This window comes from Camelus dromedarius, chromosome X (assembly GCF_036321535.1).
Source record: "Camelus dromedarius isolate mCamDro1 chromosome X, mCamDro1.pat, whole genome shotgun sequence".
Taxonomy (NCBI): Eukaryota; Metazoa; Chordata; class Mammalia; order Artiodactyla; family Camelidae; genus Camelus; species Camelus dromedarius.
In genome coordinates this window covers 102410048-102435375 of record NC_087472.1, presented here as the reverse complement: position 1 = coordinate 102435375, position 25328 = coordinate 102410048, and the positions used below count along the sequence as shown (strand labels likewise).

Here is a 25328-nt window from a genome sequence, read left to right as displayed (position 1 = left end):
CCACCCTCCCAAAAGAAAAGTATGTGTTTTATGGCTAAAATCTCATTACAAATTTAATCCTTAGACTGTAAAGTAGCTATATTTCATTAAGGATATAAAAGATTTTATCATCTGATCTATTTTTTACTATTATGCTCACAAAACTCTGGGAGTTGGCCTTGGAACAATTCATGTGTGTATATCTGTTTGTAGATCTTTCATCTCGGGCTCTTAGGTCAGACCTTTCAGGAGTAACTGCCTCTGGGAGAAGAGTAGCAAAGCTCTGGGGTCAGGTGTGCCTACGCCCGAAGGGCCTGAAGGCTCCCACAACTGGGAGCCAGTTTCAGACCACCCCAGGCCACACACCGGCTTTCCGCTGGGCTCTCAGGCGCCCAGAGGCCCCGAGGCGCTGGGCCGGGAGGCCTGGGGTGCTCCTGGCAGGCCTGTAGTTTCGGTTATTGCCAATTCTTGACTCCTCTCTTGCCGCTGACAGTAATTTTCAATTTCTTTTAAGCTTTGGAGAACTGATATTTGGCAAATAGTATTTTTTATTTGTTGCTGGCTAAGTAAACTACCCGTTGAGTTATGTAATTCCAGTTTCCTACTGCTAATTCTGTTAGGGATGATTTAGAAATTAGAGTTAGTGTTTATAAGTCTTTATCTGTTAGAAATGCTTACTGAAGTATTTATGGATAAAAGGACATGCTATCTGACATTGCCTTAAAATATTCCAACCCCATCCAGAGAAGAGCACGTATGCAGGGGAGAGGGACATAGATTTTGAAACGTGTTGAAGTTAGGTCATGGGTACGTGGGGTTCATTGTTCTAGTCTCTCTACTTTTATTTTGTTGAAATTTCCATATTAAAACAAAACAAAATTGAGCCATCACATACAAATAGAAGACTTCTGGACTTTTCCTTCCTGACATACAGAAGTGCTACTTTGATCATTTGAGACACTTTTTCTGAACAGCAGCATCGTTAACCAGGAACAATTTAGAAAACCAAACAAAATAAACACTTGCTCCATATTTCAAAATGCCTCTTAGCATGTTAGTACTTCCCTGTGACAGCTGGCACGAGACAAGGCCCTGCTGCTGTCACAGGCACCCTCTGAGGCCTTCCCTCTGACGACAGTAGGGAAGCCACAAGTCTTTCCGGCCTCAAGCTTTGACATACGCCCAGTGTTTCCCAGAAGGTGTTCACCGCATACTAATACTTTAAAATGGTCCATGAGAGCATAAGTGGTCAGATAAACGTTTGGGTGTTGCTAAAGTTGATGGATTTCTTTATCATAGAACTTGTCAAAACCTTTAGTATGTCATATGCTTTGTGACTCTCTCTAGAGGGTAACCGAGTATCTCTGTGGTGTGTCTCTGTGATCACTTCTTACATTGAGAGGGAGAGACTCTGGAAAATAAAACAGTCCAGATGTTTGTTTTTATTAAGAGAGCAAACATTGCCTATGGCCCACCTTACATAGTATACCTGTTTCATTTTGGACATTCTATAGAGCTCAAAATTAAAACTGACCTTGAAAATATTAAGGCAGCTCACTCCCTCATGGGAAGGCTAGTCTCAATTTTGTATCACTGTGGTGTTCTGGTTTAAGACCCTTGAACGTATCTGGGTAAACAGCCCTAGTTCCTTCATTTGTTCCCCAGGTGTCCTAGTCTCTGTACCCCGTCACCATCCAGGTGATTAACCTGTGAAAATGAGTTCCCCAAAGTGAATATGTGTTGTCTAATTGCAGAACAGTATACCATAGTGTGTCTTTTGTGCTTTTTAATGCAGCCTAAGATTTTCTTAGCTCTCCTAGCAGCTGTAACATACTGCAGTTTGTACAGCAATGCTTGTAGTTGTCCATGACCCTCTATGAACCATTGTTAAGCCAGGTCTCCCTCCTGCCGATCTACTTCCAAGAGATGTTATGAGAAAAAGAATGGTATGAGGCCATGTGATTATGGGAAATGCTGCTGGACACATAGTAATAACTTGACAAGTAAGAGGGCATTATTCTGTGGTCATCTGTTTTGGCCAACAGCTTGTCTTATTCATCCCTGAATCCCCCCAGCACCTAGCATGAAGCCAGACGCATGTGACAGTCGGTAAATATTGGTGGAATTAATGAAAGAAAAGATGGGCTGCATCTAGCTGCATATCATCTTGTTACCTGGCCTGAATTGTGTAGATAATCTTGCATTTTGTCTCTGTCAGTTCTGGCCCAGCTTCGCCATTCACAGATGTGACAACCACATGTTCTGAAGTCCTATCTAAGGCAAGCCCTGTCCTCATTCACAAACCTGGGTCTCAGTATTTTCTATTAATTCTCACTGGCTTTCTTTTACTCCTTCAAAGTCTTCTGTCGTGTTTTCTTCCACAGCTTTCCCCTCCCCATATACCCCACCGCATTCCAGGAACTTGCATCCCTTCTAGTAAAGCAGGAGGTGGAGAGACATTCTCCAACCCTTTTGTCATTTCTACTAGCAAAACATTTTTAGAGCATAAAATGAGACAGGAGAAAACAAACCAACCCACACATACTCTGCAGGTCACCCAAGCCATTCCTTGGCTGTCCTTCTTTTGTGTTTTGTTGGGGGACAGGTGGAGAGGGGTTTTTTTGTTGATTCGTGTTTTGTACATCCTGGAGATTTTTATTTAATTGCTCTCAGGTGAGCACAGTCATCAGTGTCTTTTATCATTATTTTGAAACAACCACAAACTTGTAGAGGAGGTGGAAGTACAGTATAAAGAAGTTTTTTTCTGAATCATTTGAGACCTGATACCCAATTAACCCTGAATTCTTTAGTGTGTATTTCCTACAAACAAGGATTCTCCTACATAACCAGGATGTAACTATCCCAATCAGGAAATGGTACTTATGCGTTATTACCATCTAATTGTCAGACCCTATTCAAGTTTTACCATTTGTCCCAATAATACCCTTTTTAGCCAAAGGATCCACTTCAGACTCGCATGTTGCATTTGGTTTTAGTGCCTCATCAGTCTCCTTGAGTCTGTTGCATCCTGTCAGGTGGCACGTACTGCTGTTTTGTCCCATTACTGCCTACATTTTGGTCACTTGATAAAGAAGGTGGTGTCTGCCAGCCTTCCCGACTATAAAGTTACTCCTTTCCTCTTTGAAATTAATAACTATTTTCTGGGGAGGTACTTTGAAAGTCTGTAAATACCTCATTCCTCCTCAAATTTTTCGTATATTCATGAATTTATGTATATTTGTATGGACTCATGGTCCTGTTTTATGCAGTGATTATAATCCATTGCTATCATTATTTATTTTGATGCTCAAATCATCACCTATTTGCCAGTGGGAGCCTGTTCAAGCTGGTTTCTGTGTCCTTTTGACTCATCCCCATCATTCTTGGAGCATTTCCTTCCTGCCATGAGATAGTCCAAGCTTACCTTTTGTTTTGTTTTGTTTTTTGTTTGTTTGGTTTTAATTTCAGTTTCGGTTTCGGTTTCGGGGTAGGTTTTTTTTGGTTTTTGATTTTCACTTGAAAGTCCAAGCTTACCTTGTTCTTTCACTACTGTAACCCTAGAATTGGCCATTTATCCAAGGAGCTCTGGTTCCTTTTAACAGAAAATAGTGTTTAGAAACCAAGTTCTAAGCATTAGGCAGGTTCATTGTTACTGGGGTGTCACTACTCCTTGGCCCGCTCAGTGGACAGAGCTAGTGTGCTCATATACACACACATGCACTTGTTTGCATCTCTGTTGAATGAAAACCATGTGTTCACAGTGATACCTCACAATAAGGTTCATTCTGGAATTTTCCTTTTCCATGGCTGTAACTACCTTTTCTGATGATGAGAAACCTTGTTTCCACTATCCTTAATATTTTTACTTAATCTCCTGGTGAGTGATCAATCTTCCTTTTTTGCCACCACCCCCTTCCCAGCTTAGACACCCTCCTCCCTGCGCAGGCTCTCATTCCCCATTCCAGGCCACCCCTATGTGGATACTTACCTTACCTGTCTTGGGTGCCAACACTGCACCCCAGGTGATTCTAGTGCACAGCCAAGTTTGAGAATCACTCAGAGTTCTCAGGTTGAACTACACTTCAGTCTTTTTATCAACCATCTTCCACCTCATCGCTAACTCTTAATGATTGCTAGTTATTTGCAAGCTGCCAAACATTTCCTTTCATAAGGAACAATAGCCACAATCCTTCCTTCTCACTGCTTGAAAGCACTTCATCCTTGGGTAAACAGCAAATAATGGGTGGAGCCCTGGCTCTGCTTCCAGTCTCCCCGGCTGCTCTCCGTGCTCTCGCAGCAGTCTCCCCTTTTCCTCTGCTGATGGCAGCATTGGTATCTTTAAAATACCAGGAAACGCTGAGGCTTCACTGGTGTTCTGTAAGCTGTCTTTTGCTGCTGTGGAGAAGATAGCTGTTCTTTTTATCCTGTTATTCAGCTTTCAATTCAAAAGCAAACAGGAATTTCCTTTGAGCCTCATTCAGATTGGAAAATGTCCCTAACAATCATCTATTCCAGTCTCCACTGCAGCAAATAACCCTGGCATGCATTTTCCGCATGCATTCTCAAATGTGTTGTTGTCTGTCTTTGAAAGTGTGAAGGAAGAAGTGTTTTGGAGGAACTACTTCTACCGCGTGTCCCTGATTAAGCAGTCGGCCCAGCTCACGGCCCTGGCGGCGCAGCAGCAGGCCGCGGGGAAGGAGGAGAAGAGCCTCGGCAGGGACGCCGAGCTGCCGCTGACAGGTACCTCCCGGCGCAGGTGCGCCTGCGCGGAAAATGAGAATTACTTGTAACACATTCTTAACTTTGAGACTTTCACGAGTTTGTCATCTTGTATGTACTAGAAGTGTCATTGTCACCTTAGGGAAAGTTCTTTCCAGAGAAAATACTCGTTGTTCTCTTGTTGCCCTTTCTCTGACCCTGCTCACATGTCTTCCCCAAGCTTTTACTTTGCTAGCTTTCCCTCATTCTTTGGCTTTTTTATTTCTTCCTTTATATTTTTCCCTCCCTCACCAGTCATCTTCCCATCTCTTTCCTTGTCCTTTGCCATGTGACTTTTTATACCTTCTGTCCTCCTCCAACTCAGTTCACCACTTATCTTTGTTTCTTGATCTTCCATTCAGCCTGATCATTTCTCCAGGCTGATCGTCTGTAGCGCAGAGCTAAGCTCCATTCCACTCCAAGTTATAAATATCCAGCCTGGAGCCAGGCGCCATTCAGTTACACATTTGACTCATCCTTATCGTGACAGTTTTACCCCCAGTCATTGGGGAAAGTGGTTGATAATATCAGCAATGATTTAATATCTGTAGTAATTAAAATAAAATATGTATTTTGTGTCACATTTTTAACATTTAACAAACACATACTGTGTGTAGGTACCAGTTATTATAACTGGAGACTTACTCATTCGTGGAATTTTAAATGATGACACAAAACAGTGTGTCCTTAGGCGCGAGTTGTGCAGACACTCAAAGAGCACCTGACACTGCACTGGGGTCAGGGAGGTGTCACGAAGCTGCCCCATACAGCAGCGTTGGGCATTTGGCGGATAGATGTTGATATGAATCCCAGTTGTCTCTCATCCTTTAGTATTTCCTCTTTATTAATATATTGGAAAATGCCATTTTCCAAATACTGCCTGTATAACTAAGTGACCTTAAGACGGGGTTCAGTAAAGACTGTACATGTTGTAAGGTTGAGAAGATAGAAAATGCGGCCTGTGACAAAGAGTAGCTGCTGTGACTGGGCCTTACATTTTACTTTGTGCTCTCCAGCATACGTGAAGAAGGGAAAACTTGATAAATAACTTCATTCTCATCCTAAAAGAAAGAGCAGAACTATTCTTCAATGAATTTTGCTAACACTGAAATCAAAATTTATTTCCTGCTGGAAATCTTATATAAGGGGCATTGAATATGATGATATATTAAAAATATCCCCAAAGGAAAGAGGTTGAGATGGTTTCTCATAATAACTTGAGAAAAACAGAAAGCGTAACATTAAAGGCTCTTTTCTGAAAATTATTTAGTATCATCATACTTGTGGATAATTTGGTTGTTATTATAATATGTATTCAGGATTGAATCAAGCAATTATTGTCTCTTTTATTCTCACTTCTTAGAGGCAGTACGGCCCAAAACGCCACCTGTCGTAATCAAATCTCAACTTAAAACTCAAGAGGTAATACAGCTTTACATTATACCTAGTAGTTGATGTCTGGAAATGAAGTCACTCTATGTTAAGTATCTCAGATACCATTTCAAAACTACTTACAAATGTGGGTCTTATCTGTTCTAAAGAAGAAGGGTCTGGTCCTTGAAGAACTAAGGACTTATAGCTGAGACGTGAGGCGATTTCCTGGCATGAATAATTCTAGATGTGCACATCAGGGATTGGACAGAATGATTGCAGTGATCCAAACCATGAGTGAGCATATAGATGGAGCTGGTAATGCGTCTAGTTACTGAGTCACTGTGCAGGTTAGAAGGTGGTGAGCAGTGACCACTCGACTAGCAGAGGAAGGGAATGAAAATGATGCTGCGTTCAATTGTGAGAGGACCATAAACAAGAGCTCTGTGCATGTCACTTAGAAAACCATTTCCAGAGCTCATTTGTTGCATTTCAGGATGAAGAGGAGATTTCTACCAGCCCAGGTGTTTCTGAGTTTGTCAGTGATGCCTTTGATGCCTGTAACTTAAATCAGGAGGATCTGAGGAAGGAGATGGAGCAGCTGGTGCTGGACAAAAAGGAGGAGGAGACAGTCGCACTTGAAGGTACAAAACAACCAGAACCACTGTCCTTGTCCTCAGTGCCAAAGCTGACTGTAGAAGACTGTTATTCTGAAGCAGATAGACAAACCTGTGTTGTAACTTCTGCACCAGAGCGGCTTCTCTGTTCCCCAACAGAAGGTGGATTCTAGCAGACATGACCAGATCTCAAGGCCCTCTGCCCTAAGCCCAGAAACATAGAGGAGAAACTGAGACCCAGAGGGGTTAAGTGATTCTTCCGAAGCTTCTCAGCCCCAACACACGTGGCCAGGAGCTGTCAGGAAAGCCAGCTCATCCCTTCTCATGGAGATGCTGCCCTCCAGCCTCCTGCTGGGGTTTATACTGTATGTAGAAAACCCTCTCCCCAGCTGCTGTGTGCCCCAAGAGCATGGCTTCTCAGAAGGAGCTGACTGCCTTTAAAAATAAAATTGATTTAAAAACTAAGGTAGTTTAGAAAAAAAGTACCAGCCATGGGGCTGCTTTCTTTGGCACATCAGGACAAATTACTGGCCTTCTCCTGGATGACAAGCAAAGGCTTGGGTTAATCATCATTCACGAAGTCTTCTGAGACTTACAGTTCAGGAAGCTGGCTCTTCCCACAGTCATGCAGAGAGCACTGGTGAGAAACTAGCCTCCCCTAGGTGAACCGGAAGCCCATTTGCACACTGCACCCTGCGGGGGCCCTCTGGGGGAAAGAACTGGCAAGGAGGGAGGAGCCAGAGGGGGCAGAGGAGAGAAGCGAGTGGGGAAGTGAAAATCTGGGCTCCCTACCCTCAGACCCCTCCCACCCACCCCCACCCCCATCTGTTTTCTGAGAAGATGGCTGCTGGCCACCTTGGAAGAAGGCAGGCCTCAGCCCCGGGTGTAGCAGGCAAGGGCTAGAGCAGACTGTGCCCTGGTTCCTTTTCTGCTGCTGCTGACCCTCAGCAGAGACCCCACCGAGACTGGAAGGAGCACTGGGTCAGGATTCACATGGTATTGGCTGGCTGTTCCCGGCAAGCTATTCTTTCTCTGAATTCCTACCCTCATTAGAACTTGGACCACTTAGTATTCTTCTACATGTAAGGTGTCTTGGCCCTCCAGCTAAACTGTAAGTTCCTCAAGAGCAGTCACACCTTGTCTTTTTATCCCCCATAGCACCTAACATGGAGCTTAGCACCCAATAAGCACCTAATATTTGTGAAATCAGTGGTTTGCTACCCAACACACAGTGCCTTTTCCCTTTAGGTCACTGCTGTAAAAATTTTAAACATTTGGTTTCTGTTTTCCTTATAGCTAAGTTTAAGGGTTAATTTTTAAGAGTTGGAAATGAATTTTAGCTTTTACTTTTTAAATAGCTGCTTTGTTTTCTGGCTGTTTTGTAACGCTGCATAGCAGATCCCTTATTCTGTATGTATGCCTTGCGTGTATATTGAGCACCCAAGGAGAAGGATGCAGCTCTGACTCTCCCCAGTGTGAGAGCTCAGGTGGAGCCTCCCAGGAGGGGCCGGGCTTTGGTGAGAGACCACCTGACTTCAGGTCCTTGTGTCTGTTGCCACTCATGGGAGATAATTAAGCACAGACTGTGGTTCCATCCATATGTCTGTCACTGGCAAGCTGTGTGACCTTGGGCAAGTCACTTAACCTCTAAGCCTCCATTTCCCCATCTGTCAAATGTGTATAATTGTGTATCTAGTCCATGGATTGTTCTAAGGATGAAAAGAGTGATATAGAGAGAGTGGGTAGCCCTAGGCCTGGCTGAGTGAGTGCACTAGAAACGTTAGCTGTTTTTGCTACCATTGTCATCATTGGTCATGGTAAAAATTAATTTGTGACCAAATATTAATTATCAATTATCCATTTAAATAGCAGGAAAATCAGAGGCCTAGGTAAAGAAAAATAATACCCCAAATTTACTGACGACTTCTGATACTTTTGCTTCTGTATTAAATAAATTTATTGTTCTAATCTTATTTCTCTTTGGCCACTGTTCAGATTTGTTCAGTTTTTCTGAGCACCCTCAGTGCTGAAGCCTGAGACGGTAAATATTTCCGTGGTTAGGACTTACACAGGTAATTATAGTGGACTGCATTGTTGGGACCGGTGTTAGGAATTCAGTTTTTTTTTTTTTCTCTCATTTGTTTCTTTCAGAGGATTCTGCAGATTGGGAAAAAGAACTACAACAGGAACTTCAGGAATATGAAGTGGTGACAGAATCAGAGAAACGAGATGAAAACTGGGATAAGGAAATAGAGAAAATGCTGCAGGAGGAAAATTAGCCATCTCCTGAAATAAAAGAATAATCCTTAACATTCTGTAACTGACATTAAATTCTAGATGTCGATGCTTGCTGAATCAGAAGGCACAAAAGAATATAACTTTATGAAATTCAAAATTAGTCTTTTTTTCAAGCTAAAACTTGCCTCTTCTACTTAAAAAAAAGTACATAGGATGGTTATTCTAATAATCAAAAAGAGATGTTTTATGTAACATTTCTTTAGTATAAATAGTCTAACTAGAGATGTTCTTGTAGTCGATGCAGACATCTTTGCCACAGAAACATAAGTAAAATTTTAGAGTTCTGTTTTCCGTGAGGTCAAAAATATAATATATTCTTCAATTGTGGTTTTCTAAACATTTGTACTTCTTGTTGCATTTTTGTTGATACATATATGTTAAAGTACTTATCTAATGGATCAATAACTGTCAAAATGACCAAATTGTACCAAAGAACTTAAGAGGAAGCACTTTCAGAACTATTTTCTTGCAAGTATTTTCTAAAATTCCATCTGGAAACCAAAAGATAAAATAATTATGTTGATTATAATGATACAGACATCACACGGTTTGACATGGAGAAATACTGTGCAAAAACATTTGTTTTTCTTCGGGGCCTTTTTTTTAAACTATACCACATTTAATACTGTTTTCCTAAATTTTACGTCGTGGTTTTTGTAGAAAGCAGGGCCTTTCATCCTTTTTGTATTAATGACTGTCACAAGCCCATTCACCTTAAAGTCTCCTGTTGTTTAAATCGTCATCACATACAAATGTTTTTTGCTTTTTTGGTCTTAATTAAACTGTCAGTCTTTATAAAATTGTGTTGTCTGAGTACAACTTTTGGAACTTAATTGGTCAGTCCTGCCTGGATTCCGCTCCACCAGCAGGACCGTTCACAAAACACAGTTACTTGAAAAGGACAGGTGGCTGAACATCAGAACACTCCATGGCATTTGCTTTCCGAAACTTGGATTTTTCAAGGAGCCTTTCATAAAGGGGAATAGAATGAAGGTAATTCTTTATAAGAAACATGTACATATTTCTGTTCTTGACCCCAGAAAAATTAGTCCCTGGTCCTTTGGCAAAGATATAGTCAACTAGAGAATTGGTGAGGGTGCAAGCCTTACTCTTGGGTTTGTATTTGGGATCTGCTTGTGCAAATAAGTCAGACTTCCTCGGCAAGGACTGCAGGTTTGTATCTGATGAAACCCCTGACCCCATCATCGAGAGATTTCCACTTTTGGTGCCACAGTTTCTGTTTACTGAGTTTGAGCCCAGAGATGGGTCTGGCAACTTCTGAAATAATCCCATTGAAGGGAAAAATTTCTTTGCTTTTTAATAGAGTTTTCTAGAGGGGAAGAAATACATTAAATGTTTTTAAGTAGTTAAAAATCCTAGATGTAAGCAGATCAGAATATGACAGTGCTTAGCTGTTAGTATATGCACTAAAATTCTTATCGATGAATATTGAATAAATACAAAAAAGGAAAGTTTTCAGAGAAAGAAACAAAACCTAACGTGACAATTGAAATATGTTATGGTTGTTGCTATCAATTTTACATGATACTCCTATTGCCTGATTGTCTATTGCCTAATTGTGTGTTGTCCTGTGGAAATAAAATAAGATTTTATACACAGCATAAAAATACAGTTATGCTATATTTTTATGGATTCACAGGTATGTGAAGTGTTACTCTTTTAAAGGGCAAAATAATTTGTAATTATGTTTGGTGGGAAATTTCTAAGTATTTATTACCTGCTTGCGGGGTTAGCCAACAAGATATACTGTGCATAAAAACACATGAAACAAACAAACAAAAAAATACATGAAACAAAACAGGAACACACTTCATTACTGGGAATTACACCTCAGTACTTGGAGTGTAGCTCAGGTAGCAACCGCATCCTCCTCCTGCCCTGGGAGCTTCATAAAGGGGAATAGAGCTAAGGTTAGACTTGCAAGGTCTCCGGCCCCACCCCAGACCTGCTGGCCCAGACCCGCAGGGATTAGAATGGACTTTACAGGTTGAGAGATGCAGGACTAATGCACAAATGCGCTCAGGGCAGCAGAGCTTTTTACTTGTTCTTACTCCTTCACTAGCGTCCTCAGGTGACACTGCCCTTCTAGTTGGCATTATAGGTACCTCTGCTGTTTCAGTTAAGAGGAACCAAGTTCCGGGATGGGAGTGGGGGGACAATGAATAATCCTGCTACAGCAGCTATTTCTAATACCACATTTCAAAGGAAAATGGCCACTGTGAATCGCAGAGGTGAGGCTTTGCGAGAACCATTTTACGTGTTCACAAGCTTTCTCTGAGTTTCTTGGAGGGCATGGGAGGGCTGATGTGCCTGCCCTGAAGGCTTTGAAGGATGGATGGTGTGTTTTATGCGTGAGAAATCAAGTAACAAAAGTCGTTTAAAAGGCAATCGAGCATTGAACCAAACTAAGTCTTAAAGCCTACTTTGGGTGCTTGGAGTCAATACTATATGAGAATTAACAATATCCATTTAAATAAAATAAAATTAAAAATCCATTTACTTGCAATTACAGCAGTTGATGGCAAGTCAAATCCTCAGCTGACCCTACTGGTCTCATCAGAAGGTTGTGCGCTGCTACAGTGGACTTGGTCACAATGTCATTATCTCCTATACTCAGTAGTGGTAACTTAAAGTGAGAAGTCTCAATTTATAATAGTTGAAAAAGTAAACTAGAGAACCTTATCTTTTAGGTGAGAAAGCAGATATTTGTACTCATCGTGCTTTCAGATGCCGTGTTGTAACCAAGATGGTTTTTCACAATCAAAATATCATTCAAATAGGATTTTTTAAGAACATTTTAAAGGTTTACCAAAAGAAAACTTAGGATTTCATCCAACTTGCCATTTTTTATTTGCCTCCTTGACTGCTTTTGGTATGAAAAAAACAGGACTCTAAGTGGGCTTCTATAATTTGAGTTACTTGATACAGTTGCTCTTTCTGGTGATAGATTTTTTTCCCTGCATTTTTAAGTAAAGACACATTTTTCAACTATGAAAATTAGATGCATTCAATTTTAACAAATTTATTTTTCAGTTTTAAAAAATAGGGGGAAGAATAGCTCAGTGGTAGAGTGCATGCTTAGCAATGCATGAGGTCCTGGGTTTAATCCCCAGTACCACCATTAAAATAAATAAATAAATACATACATACATACATACACATACACACACACATATATATATACACACACATATGTTAGAAATTTTGATGTAGTTTATATAATCAGTTTCATTGGGAGAAAACAGGCTATTTAAAATATTTTTTTCAAGAGAACAAATCTACACTTTTATTTATTTACTTTTCAATAAGTATAAATCCTTGAGGGGTACAGCATCACACGGATTCTGTGTCCAATGGCCTTAGCAGGAAGATTGCTTCAGAATTTGGCAAGAACCGTGCCACTGTTTCCATGAGCACGAGTTACCTTTCCTCAGATTACTCTGGATTTGTTTGGTTTTCCACCAGGAGTTACTGTGTTGTTCTTTGCTTTGTACATATAAGCACATCTCTTGCCCAGAAAGAATTCAGTTTCATCTCCAGCATAAACACCTTCAATTTTAAGAAGAGCTGTGTGTTCCCTCTGGTTCCGGAGACCCCTCTTATAGCCAGCAAAAATGGCCTTGGACCACAGCCTTCCAGACATATTTATCGTTTTAGAAGTCCTGTTCCCAGCAGGCCTCCACAGTCTCCAAGATGGCTGAAAGAGAAAGACCATTTTAATTTTAATGAATGATTACTTCCACAGACTACATTGATACGAAGAAAATAAAATTACAAAATGTTTGTTATCCCAAAAGATGGTGCTTAGAAAACTAAGTCATAGCAGATGACAAATACATATCCATGAAGATTTAAACACATGTGGTTATATATTTCTCACAAATTAAATTAGTTATGTGATTAGATCTTCACACTAAGGAATTTGTTTAGATTAAAGCCATTTAAGATTTTTTTTTCATTTAAGATTTTTTAAAGTCGATCCTGTGTCCTAAATGTTATCCTATTTTTTTTTAACATTTTTTATTGATTTAATGTTATCCTATTTTAAGAGAGGACTTTGTAAAGTAGATACTATTCTAATTGTCTTCAAAGCGTTTTTTTAGTTTCTGAAATCTACAATATCTTGGGATTTCAGGTTGAATATGGCAGATTAAATATGTGCATTTATCTCCACTCCATCCACAAAACCCCACTAAATGACAGTAAAGGAATGAAAAAGAAAAGATAGAAATTCATATTGAAAAAAAAAACAAGATAGCAGGTAACAGCGGCTGGGTGGTGACAAGGATATTTTAATGCTTCTGAACCCCATAAATGCTCAGGAATTCTGAGCTACCTCTGAAGGCTGAGGCAAAGTTGGTATCAGGGTGGGCAACTAACAGTGTCTGCTGTAATTTAAAACAAAACCAAAAAGAGCAGTATAAGCATGAGATAGAAAAGCAAACAGATGAAACTGCTAAGGGTTTAAAATGCTTGTTTCTGGGAGGTGGGAATTGGGATGGGGAAGCAAAAGTCGGGGGTCTGCTCTTCTGAAAGCCTTGTGTCATTTCATTTTTAAATTTAGGTATATACATCATTTAAATTTTTTTAAGCTGCTTTTGACAAGAGTATAGGGGGAAAGGTATGCAAATACTGTAGATGGGAACCTAAAATTGTAAAATCTTTCTGGATGGCAGTTGAGTAATATGGATCAAATTTTTTAATGTGTGGAACATTTAGTCCAGCATTTCCACTCTTGGAATTTATTTTGAGGAAGTAATTGGACAACTGATGCTTTGATTATAAAATGGAAAAACTGGAAGCTATCTACATGCCCTGCACCAGAATCTTGATTTGAACAAGTCATAGCCATCCATACAATGGAATTATACGCAAATATTTTAAACAGTGGGTTTCACACCTGCCAGATGGTCAAAAATTGTAAAAGCCTGAAAAAAGCAAGAGTTGCTGAGCACGTGAAACAACGGAAAGGCCGATATACTGCTGGCGAGTGGGTACTGGTACAATACTTTTGGGGAAAAAAAGCAAAAATTGGTGTTTCGTAAATGAAAAGCCAAATATGCACTTACTTGATTAGCAATTGTTCTCCTAGGGAGTCTAAAATATGATTACTATTATCTAGTAAAATGGCAGATAAATCAAGGGATAGGTCCCCTATTGCAACTAGTAACAGATGCGATAACATCCCTGAAAGTGTTCTGAAAGCCCCAAGCTGCACCCAACCTAAGTGCGCAAAATAACGCAAAAAAATGTACGTCTAAACGGAAACTTTAAAAAAAAAAAAAAAACCAAAACTCACCAACACGAACTTACATATGAAATACAAAAACCTACATAGAACGCCGGAACCAAAAAACTTGACCATCACGAAAACTCGTTAACTGCGCGCATATAACAAAATGCGCGCTTACATGCACAGACCGTACGTACTAAGAAAGAAAAGTTCAACAAGTCTATCTTTTTACACACAAATGGTAGCCTTACTGATTGTAAGGCCTCCAAAAATTATGCAGTCACTCAGGCTTCCATGATATCAGGAACTATTATTAAGTAAGAAAAAGTCTCACACAAACATGAAGGAAAAACATGAGTGCGAATAATGCGGTAAGTTCGGAGAGACAGTAATGAGGGTACTGCCACTCCTAGAACAGTGAGGGTGACTGTAAAACCGGGTCAAGAGCCTGCAGCAGTTTTTTCAGTGAACTGGGTAAGCACTTCATTCTTTGAAATAATAGGTGAAAAGAAAATCTATGGCTTGGGTGCCAAATATATTGCGTGCAATGCATTACGGTTATGCAAATGACTGCTGAGTCACCGCCCCCCAGAGTCAAGTGTAACTCCCGAGCTCGGCCCAAGCCTGCTTCCCGTCCCATCTACCCGGGACCCCGACTCCAGTTCTGCTCATCAAGGCTCTGAGAGTAATTTTTTTTTTTTTTTTGGATAAAGGATTTTGTTGACCGCTTACAGAGATGTTGGAGCTCTATATTTGACACGCGAGAAGGTTCACCGTATAGTATCAAATGATACCGTATAGTATCAAATAAAAGACAAGTTACAAAAATATATTTGATATTACACTTTTTCTTCCAAAAAGAAATGTGTATGTGTCTGTTGGGCATGTATGTGCATAGAAAAATGCCCATACAAAAATTAGACTTACACTAAAATATTAATGGCTGTTATGTCTTTTTGTTAACACTATTTTTTTTTGTCTGTTTTCAGAAATTTCTGTCCTTGACATGGAGAGAAAATAAGAAAAATCAATAAAATGACTTCATAATAAGCAAAGATAAAGAAGTAGAAGGGAAGGATAATAAACATAACAGAAGTGCCAGACAAAGAATCAAGGAAGCCAAAATGATTTTTTTAAAGACTTGATCAAGGAAGGAAAGGAGGCGTGAATAATATTAGGAACAAGAAATGGGATATAATCAAAGATATGAAAGTGTGGCTGAACAGACTGGCTTCCTTTCCAGTATCATTTCTCTCCTTTCTCTTCACTCTGCATTATAAGGGGTAGCAATGTGCTCAGTTTGGGGAAATAAAACTACATTTCCTAGTGTCCCTAGCAGGTGAGAGTGGCCAGTGAGAAGCAAGTAAAAGTCTTTAGGGGAACTTCCAGAAAACCTGAGTCAGCCTCCTTCTTTCCTCTCTCTCGTTCCCTGGACATGATGGCTGGAGCTGCACGTACCTCCTTCAGACCAAGAAAGAAAAGTCAAAGAATTGCAGAGACTTCAGCTCCCTTAGTTGAGGCTTTAAACCAGAGGTCAGTTTAAGGATTCTTCTTAACTGATGGGTTTAAGTTTATTTTCCTTATTGATTTTTTTTAATATTGATGTTTAAATTGTCCCGTCTTAGGCCAATAAGAGCTTCTTCAAGGAGGACCCTGAGTCCCTTTGACTCAATCTTAGTAGTCTTTGGTAGCTTCTTTGCTTTGTCACATGCACACATACACATACACACATACCCCCCACCACCAAGATGACAAGACGTCCCATACCCACCTTTATTGTTCCTGCTTCACACCTGAAATCAGGCATTTTTCCAAGGAGTCCTGGTTCCTTTCGACAGGACAAAGTATTCTTCAATAATTGTCTTGACAATTTTTTGCCCTTTGCTTACTATATTCAGGATAGAGAAGGAGTTTTGAAGAAGTACTGATGACATGAAGAGCTGATGCGGGAAAGTTCTTTATAAAGAATTCCAGCTAATAAATACAAATATCACCATTTTGCAAGGCCAGATGAAGTAAGGACTGGTCAATAATCACCACTGATGCTAAAACCATTAAGAGAAAGGTGGATAGGAAACTTTATAATGAACTTAAAACAGACTCTGGAGTAGAGAGTAGAGCTCAGTGGTAGAGCGCATGCCTAGCATGCACAGGGTCCTGGGTTCAATTCTCAGTACCTTCATTAAAAATAAACAAACAAATAAATAAATAAACAAATCTAATTACTTCCTTCTCCAAAAAAACCAGACTCTAATATCTTGAATGAGATATTAGAAAATATTGCATTTATTAAAAAATAACAATATGCTATTAAAAAAGAACATTCAGAGAATATGAAGTAGGTCTTGAGAACTGAAATATGATGGTAAAGGTCAAAAGTTCATTAGAAGTATTAGAAGATAAAGTTGAGACCATCTTCTAGAAAATAGAGCAAAACAGGTTGTAGAAAAATAGGAGAGAAAAGATAAAAATTGGGGATCATTCCAGAATGTGTTACATCTAACTAAAGGAAGTCCAGAAAGAGAAAACAAAATGGAGAGGAGAAATTTATGAAAGAATTAAGGAAACTTCCAGCACACACACAGACACTTCTTCATCCCATCTTTCTGATGTAGTTGTTTTAATTTTGTTAATTTAATCTCTTTTTTACATTATTTCCATGTGAATATTATTCACAACCTAGTCATATAGTGTCCTATGAATACATTACTTTTCTTGCTCAACTTTTTGTCTCTGACTTAATAGTTGTCTCAGTTTTTATTTGCTTGATTTTCTATACACTGATTACCCATTTCTTTTCCAGAGTCTCTGCTAGAAATGTTACTCTGCTCCCAATATATTCCAACCCCTCAGGTAAATTAGTCATTTTATCCACTTCAGGAAACATCCCTCCAGCGACCCTATGCCCTCCTGCTTGAATCTGGACCATCTGTGCTCTTGAGCTGGGGTCTTCCTTCTCCTTTTTCTTTTGTTGAGTCCCTTTTTCTGGACCTCAGATTTTTCTCTTTTCTGGGTTACCCCTTTTTGTGTCACCCAAAGTTAAGTTACTTTGTGGTAACATATGACCCCAACACTTCGCTGGCCTCTAGTCGACAACAAACATTCCTCCTGCATGTTAGCTGTCCCTCATGGGCTGTCTATAGCTCTGTCCTGTGTGTCATCCTTTCCCCAGAACCTAGGGGAGGGGCAGCTTTTGTCTGGGACATCACCAATCTCAAGCCAGAGAAGAGAGTGTGGCTAACTGACCCTTATGCTCCTGCTCAGAAGTGACACATGTCTCTTCTGCCCATATTCCAATGGCCAAAGCATTGCTAAGATTTATATCAAAAAATGTTTTGCCTATGTTCTCTTGTAGGAGGTTTACAGTGTCTTGTCTTATATTTAAGTCTTCAAGCCATTTTGAGTTGATTTCTGTGTGTGGTGTACTTCATTGATTTACACACAGCTGTCCTAAAATTTTTGATTAGAAAAGTTTTTCTTTCAGAAGTTTGAATGCATTGCTATATTGCCTCCTAACTTTTAGTGTTGCACTTGGGAAACTAATGCAATTCTGATTCTTGATTCTTGGTATGTGGCCTGTCTTTTCTCTCTGGAAGCTTTTAGGATTCTCTTTTGGTCCCTGTGGTGTGGTGTGGGAGGGTGGCTAAAAAAGCATCTGACCCTCTTCTTGCCTAGAAACAAATCTGTATCTAATACCTATGATTTAAGAATAAATTTGGTGACATGGGATAGAAAATTTTAAATTACAGTGTTCTAAATTGGATGCTTATTTCTATTTCACATTGATGAAGTCCAGAGGAAGTGAGCAAGGCTAGGCAGTGTGCTCCAAGAGGCTAGGAATTCTGGTTCCTTCCAGTCCTCGGCTCCCTAGAGGGGTTATTTTATTTTATTTTATTGAAGTATAGTTGATTTACAAAGTTGTGTTAGTTTCTGGTATATAGCATAGTGATTAAGTTATACATATATTCTTTTTCATTATAGGTTATTAGAAGATGTTGAATACGGTACTCTGTGCTACACAGTAGGACCTTGTTGTTTAGCTATTTCATACATAGTTTGTTTTATTTTTAATTGAGATAACATTGGTTTATAACATTATATACGTTTCATGTATACAACATATGGCAACTTCCTTTACACACTACACCTTGCTCACCACCAAAAATTTAGTTTCCATCTGTCACCATACAGGTGGTCCCCTTTACCTGTTTTCCCCCCCTTCCCCTCTGGTAACCACTACTCTGATAATAGCCATTCTGACAGGCATGAAGTAATAACTCATTGTGGTTTTGATTTCCATTTCCCTAATAATTAGTGATGTTAAACATATTTTCATGTGCATGTTGGCCTAGAGGGATTGTTTACCAGCATGCCCAGCATATGGATGGGGGAAAGGGACAAGAAGCAAATGGCACCATCTGCTCTCTGGTTATAAGAAACCACCCACACTGCATTTCCACTTGGAGACTTTGTCATTTGGCCAGCCCAGCTGCAAGGGAGGCTGGGAAATATAGTCTTATCCTCGATGTCCATGTGTCCAACTAGTAATTTGGAGGGGGTGTGTATTACTAAGAAAGAAGGAAGAATTGATCTCAAAGTGGGCAGCTAGAAGTCTACACCGAGATCTAAAAGTGAAAATCATAAAACAGATTTAAAAAAGAAAAAAAAAGTCTGTTAGTACAAAATATAGTGGCAAGTAAAGGAGACTGTTTAAAGAGATGAAAATGGTGGTCTCTGGGTAGTAGGAGTTGAGAGATGGGGATGTGTGAAGCAGGAGACTTCTGTGGGATTTTTGGGGGGGGTTTTGTGTTTTTTGGAAAATAAAGGTAGAACATACAAACAAATGTGTAGCTTAATAAATTATTTGTAGGCAAATACCCTGGTAACCTCAGTGCATGTCAAGAAACAGATCTTTGCCAGCTCCCCCCACAACCCCAGAATACCCTCCAAGGCCCCAGCCCCATCACTGTTCCCTCCCTCCCTCCTCCCCAGAAGACTTCTACAGTCACCATGTGCTTGTTTCTTTATGGTTCACCCATGTGTGCCTGATGTGTGTGTCCCTAGACACTGTGGTTTAGTCTTGCCCATTTTTGTAAATGTCTTTTAAGTCATTTTATCTGCAGTTTCCCCTCCATCCCTTTCTTTTCTTTACAATTTATCTACAGAGGAACCCGGGCCCTTTGACCCCTGCCCCTCCCTGCAGTGTGGATGTTGCTGACTGCAAACTCCAAGTATAGCTCCAGGAGTAACTAACTCTGCCCTTGGTACTTCCTGCAAGCTGGCAGCTGGATGCCCAGGTTTGATCTCACTCAATTTCTATTTTTTAAATTTGTTTTAACTTTGGTGGTTTTTAAAAAACTTTTTTAAAACAATTTTTTGGGGGTAATTAGGTTTATTTAGTTAATGGAGGTACCAGGGATTGAACCTAGGACCTCATGTATGCTAGGCAGGAACTCTGCCACTGAGCTCTACCCTCCCCACAATCCCACTCAGTTTTGATCACATTGACACAAAGCTTACATGGTGGGTGTTCTCACATCAAGAGACATAAATGGCTGCTGGTTTCTCCCAGTGGACCTTGGGAGCTGTTGATATTCAGTGCCTAGTTCATCCATTCACTATTACTAAATGATTAAAATGGTAAATTTTATGTTATGTATATTTTACCATTTTTTAAAAAGTTGAAAAATTATGCATGCTCATGGGTGTGTGCTGTCTACTGCTGTATCTGGAAAACTGGAAGGCTTTACAATAAAGTGTTAATAATGGCTCTGTCTTGGTGGTAAGATTATAGGTGATCATTTTTGACTCAATATCTGTCTGAAAGTTTTTCACTTAGTATATATTACTTTTAAAATATGAAACATCAATAAGGCCATTTCCTTACACATCAAAAAAAATAGAAAGAAGAAAATAGAAAAACAGAAATGAACGAATGAATATTAACCAAGATTAGGCTCAAAGAAACACTGATGAAGAAAAGAGAAAGTTGAATAATATTAGGAACGAAAAAGTGTTACAGGCACTGCTAGCTGCCTTTCCAACATGAATGAGACTTTAAAAATTATAGATATGTACCTATAATAATATATATACATTATGCTAAGTGAAACAAGATCGCACATGGCATGATTGCATTTATATGAATTATTCAGACAGAACAAAGATTGGTAGTTGGGGGAGAAGAGGAATGGGGAGAAATTGCTTAATGAGTTTTATTTTGGAGTGATGGAAATGTTTTGGAACTAGATAGAGGTGGTGGTTGCACAATACTGTGAATGTACCAAAGGCTACTGAATTGTTCACTTTAAAATGGCTGACTTTATGTTATGTGACTTTCACCTCAATAAATGTAAAAACATATGATATTAGGTATGTATGTATACTCTATACAGCCTAGAGACAATAGGGTAAATTTGAAAAGGGACTGGCTATTGGATGATATGAAGAGATTATTGTTAGAAATTTAGCATTGATAATGACACTGTAAATATGTCCCTTTGCCATTAGGGCCACTGACACCGCAAAAGCCCAGCCAAGCTGAGGGCCTCCAGGAAGGACCCCATCCAGCCAGAAGCCAAGCACCTGCGCTTGCGCGCTCCTTTCTCCTTAGCCAGCTGCTCCCTGTTGGGCCCTGCCACTGGGAGGCGCTAGAGAGCAGGCTGGAGGTGAGAGGGGACTTGTTTCCGGGTTTTGTCTGCAGAAACTCAGCGGCGGTTTTCTCCTGGCTCTAATCGGTTTCAGTGGTTGCAGTTGATTCCCTTGGGCAGCTTTTCCCCAGAACCAACCTCACGGTGCGACCCTGGCATCGACAGCGTCCCCTCGTCAGAGGTCTGGGCCCCTCCTCCAAGTCAGTTGTGTTTTTTTTTAAATGAAGTATAGTTGATTTACAATATTGGGTTAGTTTTAGCTATACAGCAGAGTGATTTTGGTTATACATATATATGTATATATCCAGAATCTTATTTTTATTCTTTTCCATAATAGTCTATTACAAGATATTGAATATAGTTCCCTGTGCTGTTCAGTAGGTCACTGTTTCTGTTAGTCTTCATAATAATAACCTCTCTCCTTTTTTGGTACCAATTTTAGGAATTGTAGCTGTTTCTACAATTCCTACCTTAGTGTTCCCTTTTTGCCTTTTCAGCCCTCCAATACATGAGTTAACCATTCTTTATATTAAATTTTGTCTGTGAAAATAACTTTTATCTCTGTCTTTTGACAGGACATGACTGATGCACCAACAGCAGTTATTCATTATATTTTCTTTATAGCTGATTGTATGTCTGAAATTATTTCATTCTAATATTTTCATTTTACCGTTTGAATTAGCAAGCAAAAAATACAAAGTAGTTAGGGATAAACCTGACAAAAGATGTACATGCCATGTAAGGAGATATCAAAGAAAACCTAAATAAAGGAAAGATTTACTACATTAATGGATGGGAAGACAAATATACCTAAAGACGCCAATCTTCTCCAAATTAGATCTTGGGGGGGCGGGACTTGAATCTGTATTTTATAATTCCAGGAGAAATTGAAACTGGGCTTTTTGGACCAACTTTGGAAAACACTGGTGAAGAAGGTTATTTCATGTCAGAAATATTCTCTGAAGGAAAACCTGACATTTTATATAGTGATTTTTCAATAGAAAATACCTCACAAGTATTTTGTATTTTTCTTTACCATTGTCTTTATACACAAATATACTTTTCATTTCCTTGAAAGTCTGTAATTCTGGCTGAGACTTGTAGAAATAAATCAGAACAAAATTCATGAAGCCTATATACACAATATATGTCTTTGAATTTTGGAAATGCATGTACTCTCTCACAGTAGCCCATACATGACAAGTCTTTAAGTATCCTCTTCCTGCTGGAGCTGGTACCCCAGTGTCTGCCAATCTAATAGTACACTCTACAGCCTGCCATCAATATGCCTGAGCAAACTGGGTTTAAAGTATAATCATTTTTTAAATCTTACACTGTCTGCCAGAAATGTGGACGTGTATAGCAAATGCTGAAATTGGCCAAATTCCTATAAGGACTAAAATCAGGGTGAGCCCAGAAGGATGGTATTGAGTAATCAAATTAAATAATAAGCTCTTTGTTCTATGAAAAGGCAAATACTCCTTTTCAGTGCCTACAACCCTAATAGCATGCAACAAACATGAAATTCAACTCTTTTGTTGTAATAATACTCTTGGCTATTTTAATGGTTAGTAGGAGTTTTTCTTTCTCTGAAAATACTCTGAGGTGGACAAACTAGCGTGGTTAATTTAACTCCTGTTGTCCCTTCAAGATACGGCTCAGATGTCACTTTAAACCTTCCTTTAACCTCCCCACCACCAGTAGAAAATAATGCTCAAGAGGTTACTTTGCAATACCTCTATCTTCTGAATTGTTATTGTTTGTTATGTGTGTCACTGTCCAGTGTTGGTGTGACAGCCCTTTTTCTAAACCGTGGTATGCTGGGTGTCTAGGAATGTAGTAGGTGCTCAGTAAATGTTTAATCAATGAATGAAAACTTTCTTTTCTTTTAATTTAATTTTTAAATCATTTGTTCAACTATTTTATTTTTTAATTTTTACTTAGCATTTTTTCATCTTTTTTGAGGGGAGGTAATTAGATTATTCATTTTTTTAATGGAGGTACAGGGGATTGAACCCAAGACCTCAGGCATGCTAGGCATGTACCCTACCACTGAGCTATTCCCTCACCCCCAGTGAATAAAAGCTTTCTATTGCCACCAGGTTTACCCTGGGATGATCTCAGCTCTGTGGCTACCAGGAGACTCTCTAAGAGGTCACACAAAGGGATGGGGAAGAATTTCAAAGAATTTCCCAATTCCTTGGGAAACTGGAGGTTTGACCCTCATCTGTAGATTCAGAAAACTGAGTGATCGGTGTATTTTATCTATTCAGAGGCTCTTTTTCGCCAGAAGTATATATGGAGAGCTTTCTCTGAGCCTGGCGTGCTGCTGGGCACTGGGGACAGGAGCTCCGTGGGCACAGCCCCTGCCCTCACTTCGTTTAGCACCTGGCTGGGGGAGTCAACTAAACAAGCCCTTACACTGAGGAGTGGACTGGCCTGTCTGGGAAGTACAGCCTGCTGGAGGTACAAAACAGGAACACCCAAAACATTCTGGGCGCTGGAGGGGCTTCTGAACACACTCCTAGAATGCGCCCTCTCCAGCGCTCAGCCCTGATTTACAAAGTCAGAATGTCCCTTTATTAACTGTAAGCAATGAAAGCATTTCACTGCATGGAAGTGTACACTGTGGACAAAGAATGTTGCCTGCCACTTCAGTAAACAAAGGATGTTGTGGCCATAAAGCCACCAGCCACTGTAGCTGCCCCTACCTGTGCACCTGAAGGGGATTCAGGATGGAGAAAAACATACTGGACCTCGACAGTTAAGGTGCAGATCAAAGGAATGATTTCAATGAACCCAGACTCTTGCATCTTCCCATACATAGAAAAGCACTAAAATCATTAACTTGAGATGTCTGTTTTTGTGATTAGCAGTAATTTTTTGATGTTCTGATATTGGACTACATGGTTTTTTTTCCTCAGCAAAAGATTCCTATATATCCTGGCTCCTCTCTTACCTCTTTGGAATAGGTTTTCAGAGCCATCTGAGATGCCCCTGGCTTGAGTCCTCAGTAAGTCCACCAAATAAAACAGCATTCTCCACTTTTAGGTGGTGGATTTATTTTTCAGTCAACAGCACACATCTACATCCTTTTGCTCTCTCTCTCCCGCTCCACAGTCAGACCAACACAGGGAGACAGAGCCTAATGGGAAGGTTGTTGCAGTGAATAAGAAATCAAAACAATTCTCCCTTTCAAAGGCATTAAATTAGAATGATGACGCCTCCATCCCCACACCTTGCAAAAGGGGATGTTATTTTTTTAAATTTTACTTTTTATTGAAATGTAGTTGATTTACAATGCTAGCTTCAGGTATATAGCAAAGCAATTCAGTTTCACCTATACATACATATATATATATTTTTCAAATTCTTTTCCCTTATACCTTATTATAAGAAATTGAAAAGAGTTCCCTGTGTGCTACAGTAGGCCCTTGTTGTTTATCTATTTTATATGTAGTAGTTAGTATCTGCAAATCTCGAAACTCCCAATTTATCCCTCCCCATGGGGCTGTTATTTTTGAAATTCTCTTTTTTGACCAAGATTCTCTTTTTCCCAAACTTTGCTTGGATGGGCGCTGCCAGTCTGTCCTCCCTGACTTTCCCTTTTCTAGGTTTCCACACTGCTTCTTTAGATTTGTCAGTACCTTTGATCATATTATATAGAGCATGACGAGATCTGTAGTTTACTGCCCGCAAAGGCCATGTAGTAGTAGTAGCAGTATTAGTAGTCTCTCTGTGTGTGTGTGTGTGTGTGTGTGTGTGTTGTGTTAAATTAAGGGCTGGCAATGATCCCACTCAGGACTTCACACACAGGGGTAGTCAGCTATATTAATCAGGAAGTCCGTATTCCAGATTCTGGCTACTACAAATGCTTCTGTTAGCCGTAGCTCAGTCAACAGCAGAGGCTTTGCTGAGCAGCAAAATGAAGGATAGAAATGGGTTTTTGTTGGTGAAATTAGTAGCTTGTTAGCCAGTATGATGGGTGTCAGAAATGGGCTCACATTGTTGAAATTAATGATATACTAGATACGTGTATTGTTTAAAACTTCTGAGACACTTCTCACCCTTGCATTGACAGGGTATGAGAACCTAGCACTCTGAAGCCTGTTCCCTTAAGGGTCAGGCCAAACCTCTAAATGGCCCTGGGTCCAGCTATGAGCTCTGAGGGTTCCAGTTCCCTGATACTGGCTATAAGTCCAACAGAATCCTGCTTCTGTTATAGTGGCGAGTTGGCCTCTTAAAAGGACTGAGAGCTAGGGGAATCACTGAAAGCTGACTACTCTTAAAGAAACAGTTTTGTGTCTCAGGCTCCTGGCTGTTTACTAAACATAAGAATAAGTGGGCTGTATTCAGGTATTCATGGCATTGAGGGAGCCTGGGGAGAATATACCGCTACTG

The 25328-nt window shown here is 39.8% G+C and overlaps 1 protein-coding gene and 1 pseudogene across 1 annotated transcript in view; one reads left to right on the top strand and one right to left on the bottom strand.

Moving 5' to 3' along the window:
• SYAP1 (synapse associated protein 1) overlaps positions 1 to 9823 on the top strand; it is a 28085-nt gene extending 18262 nt beyond the window's left edge. Inside the window, exons 6-9 of the mRNA XM_010987101.3 lie at positions 4571 to 4719; positions 6101 to 6159; positions 6605 to 6752; positions 8877 to 9823. Coding sequence (XP_010985403.1) covers positions 4571 to 4719; positions 6101 to 6159; positions 6605 to 6752; positions 8877 to 9004 — 484 coding nt within the window. The 3' untranslated portion in view covers positions 9005 to 9823. The remainder of the gene's footprint in view (positions 1 to 4570; positions 4720 to 6100; positions 6160 to 6604; positions 6753 to 8876) is intronic.
• Positions 9824 to 12345: 2522 nt separating this feature from the next.
• Positions 12346 to 12766, bottom strand: LOC105094998 (large ribosomal subunit protein eL33-like; annotated as a pseudogene).
• Between the last annotated feature and the right edge of the window lie 12562 nt (positions 12767 to 25328).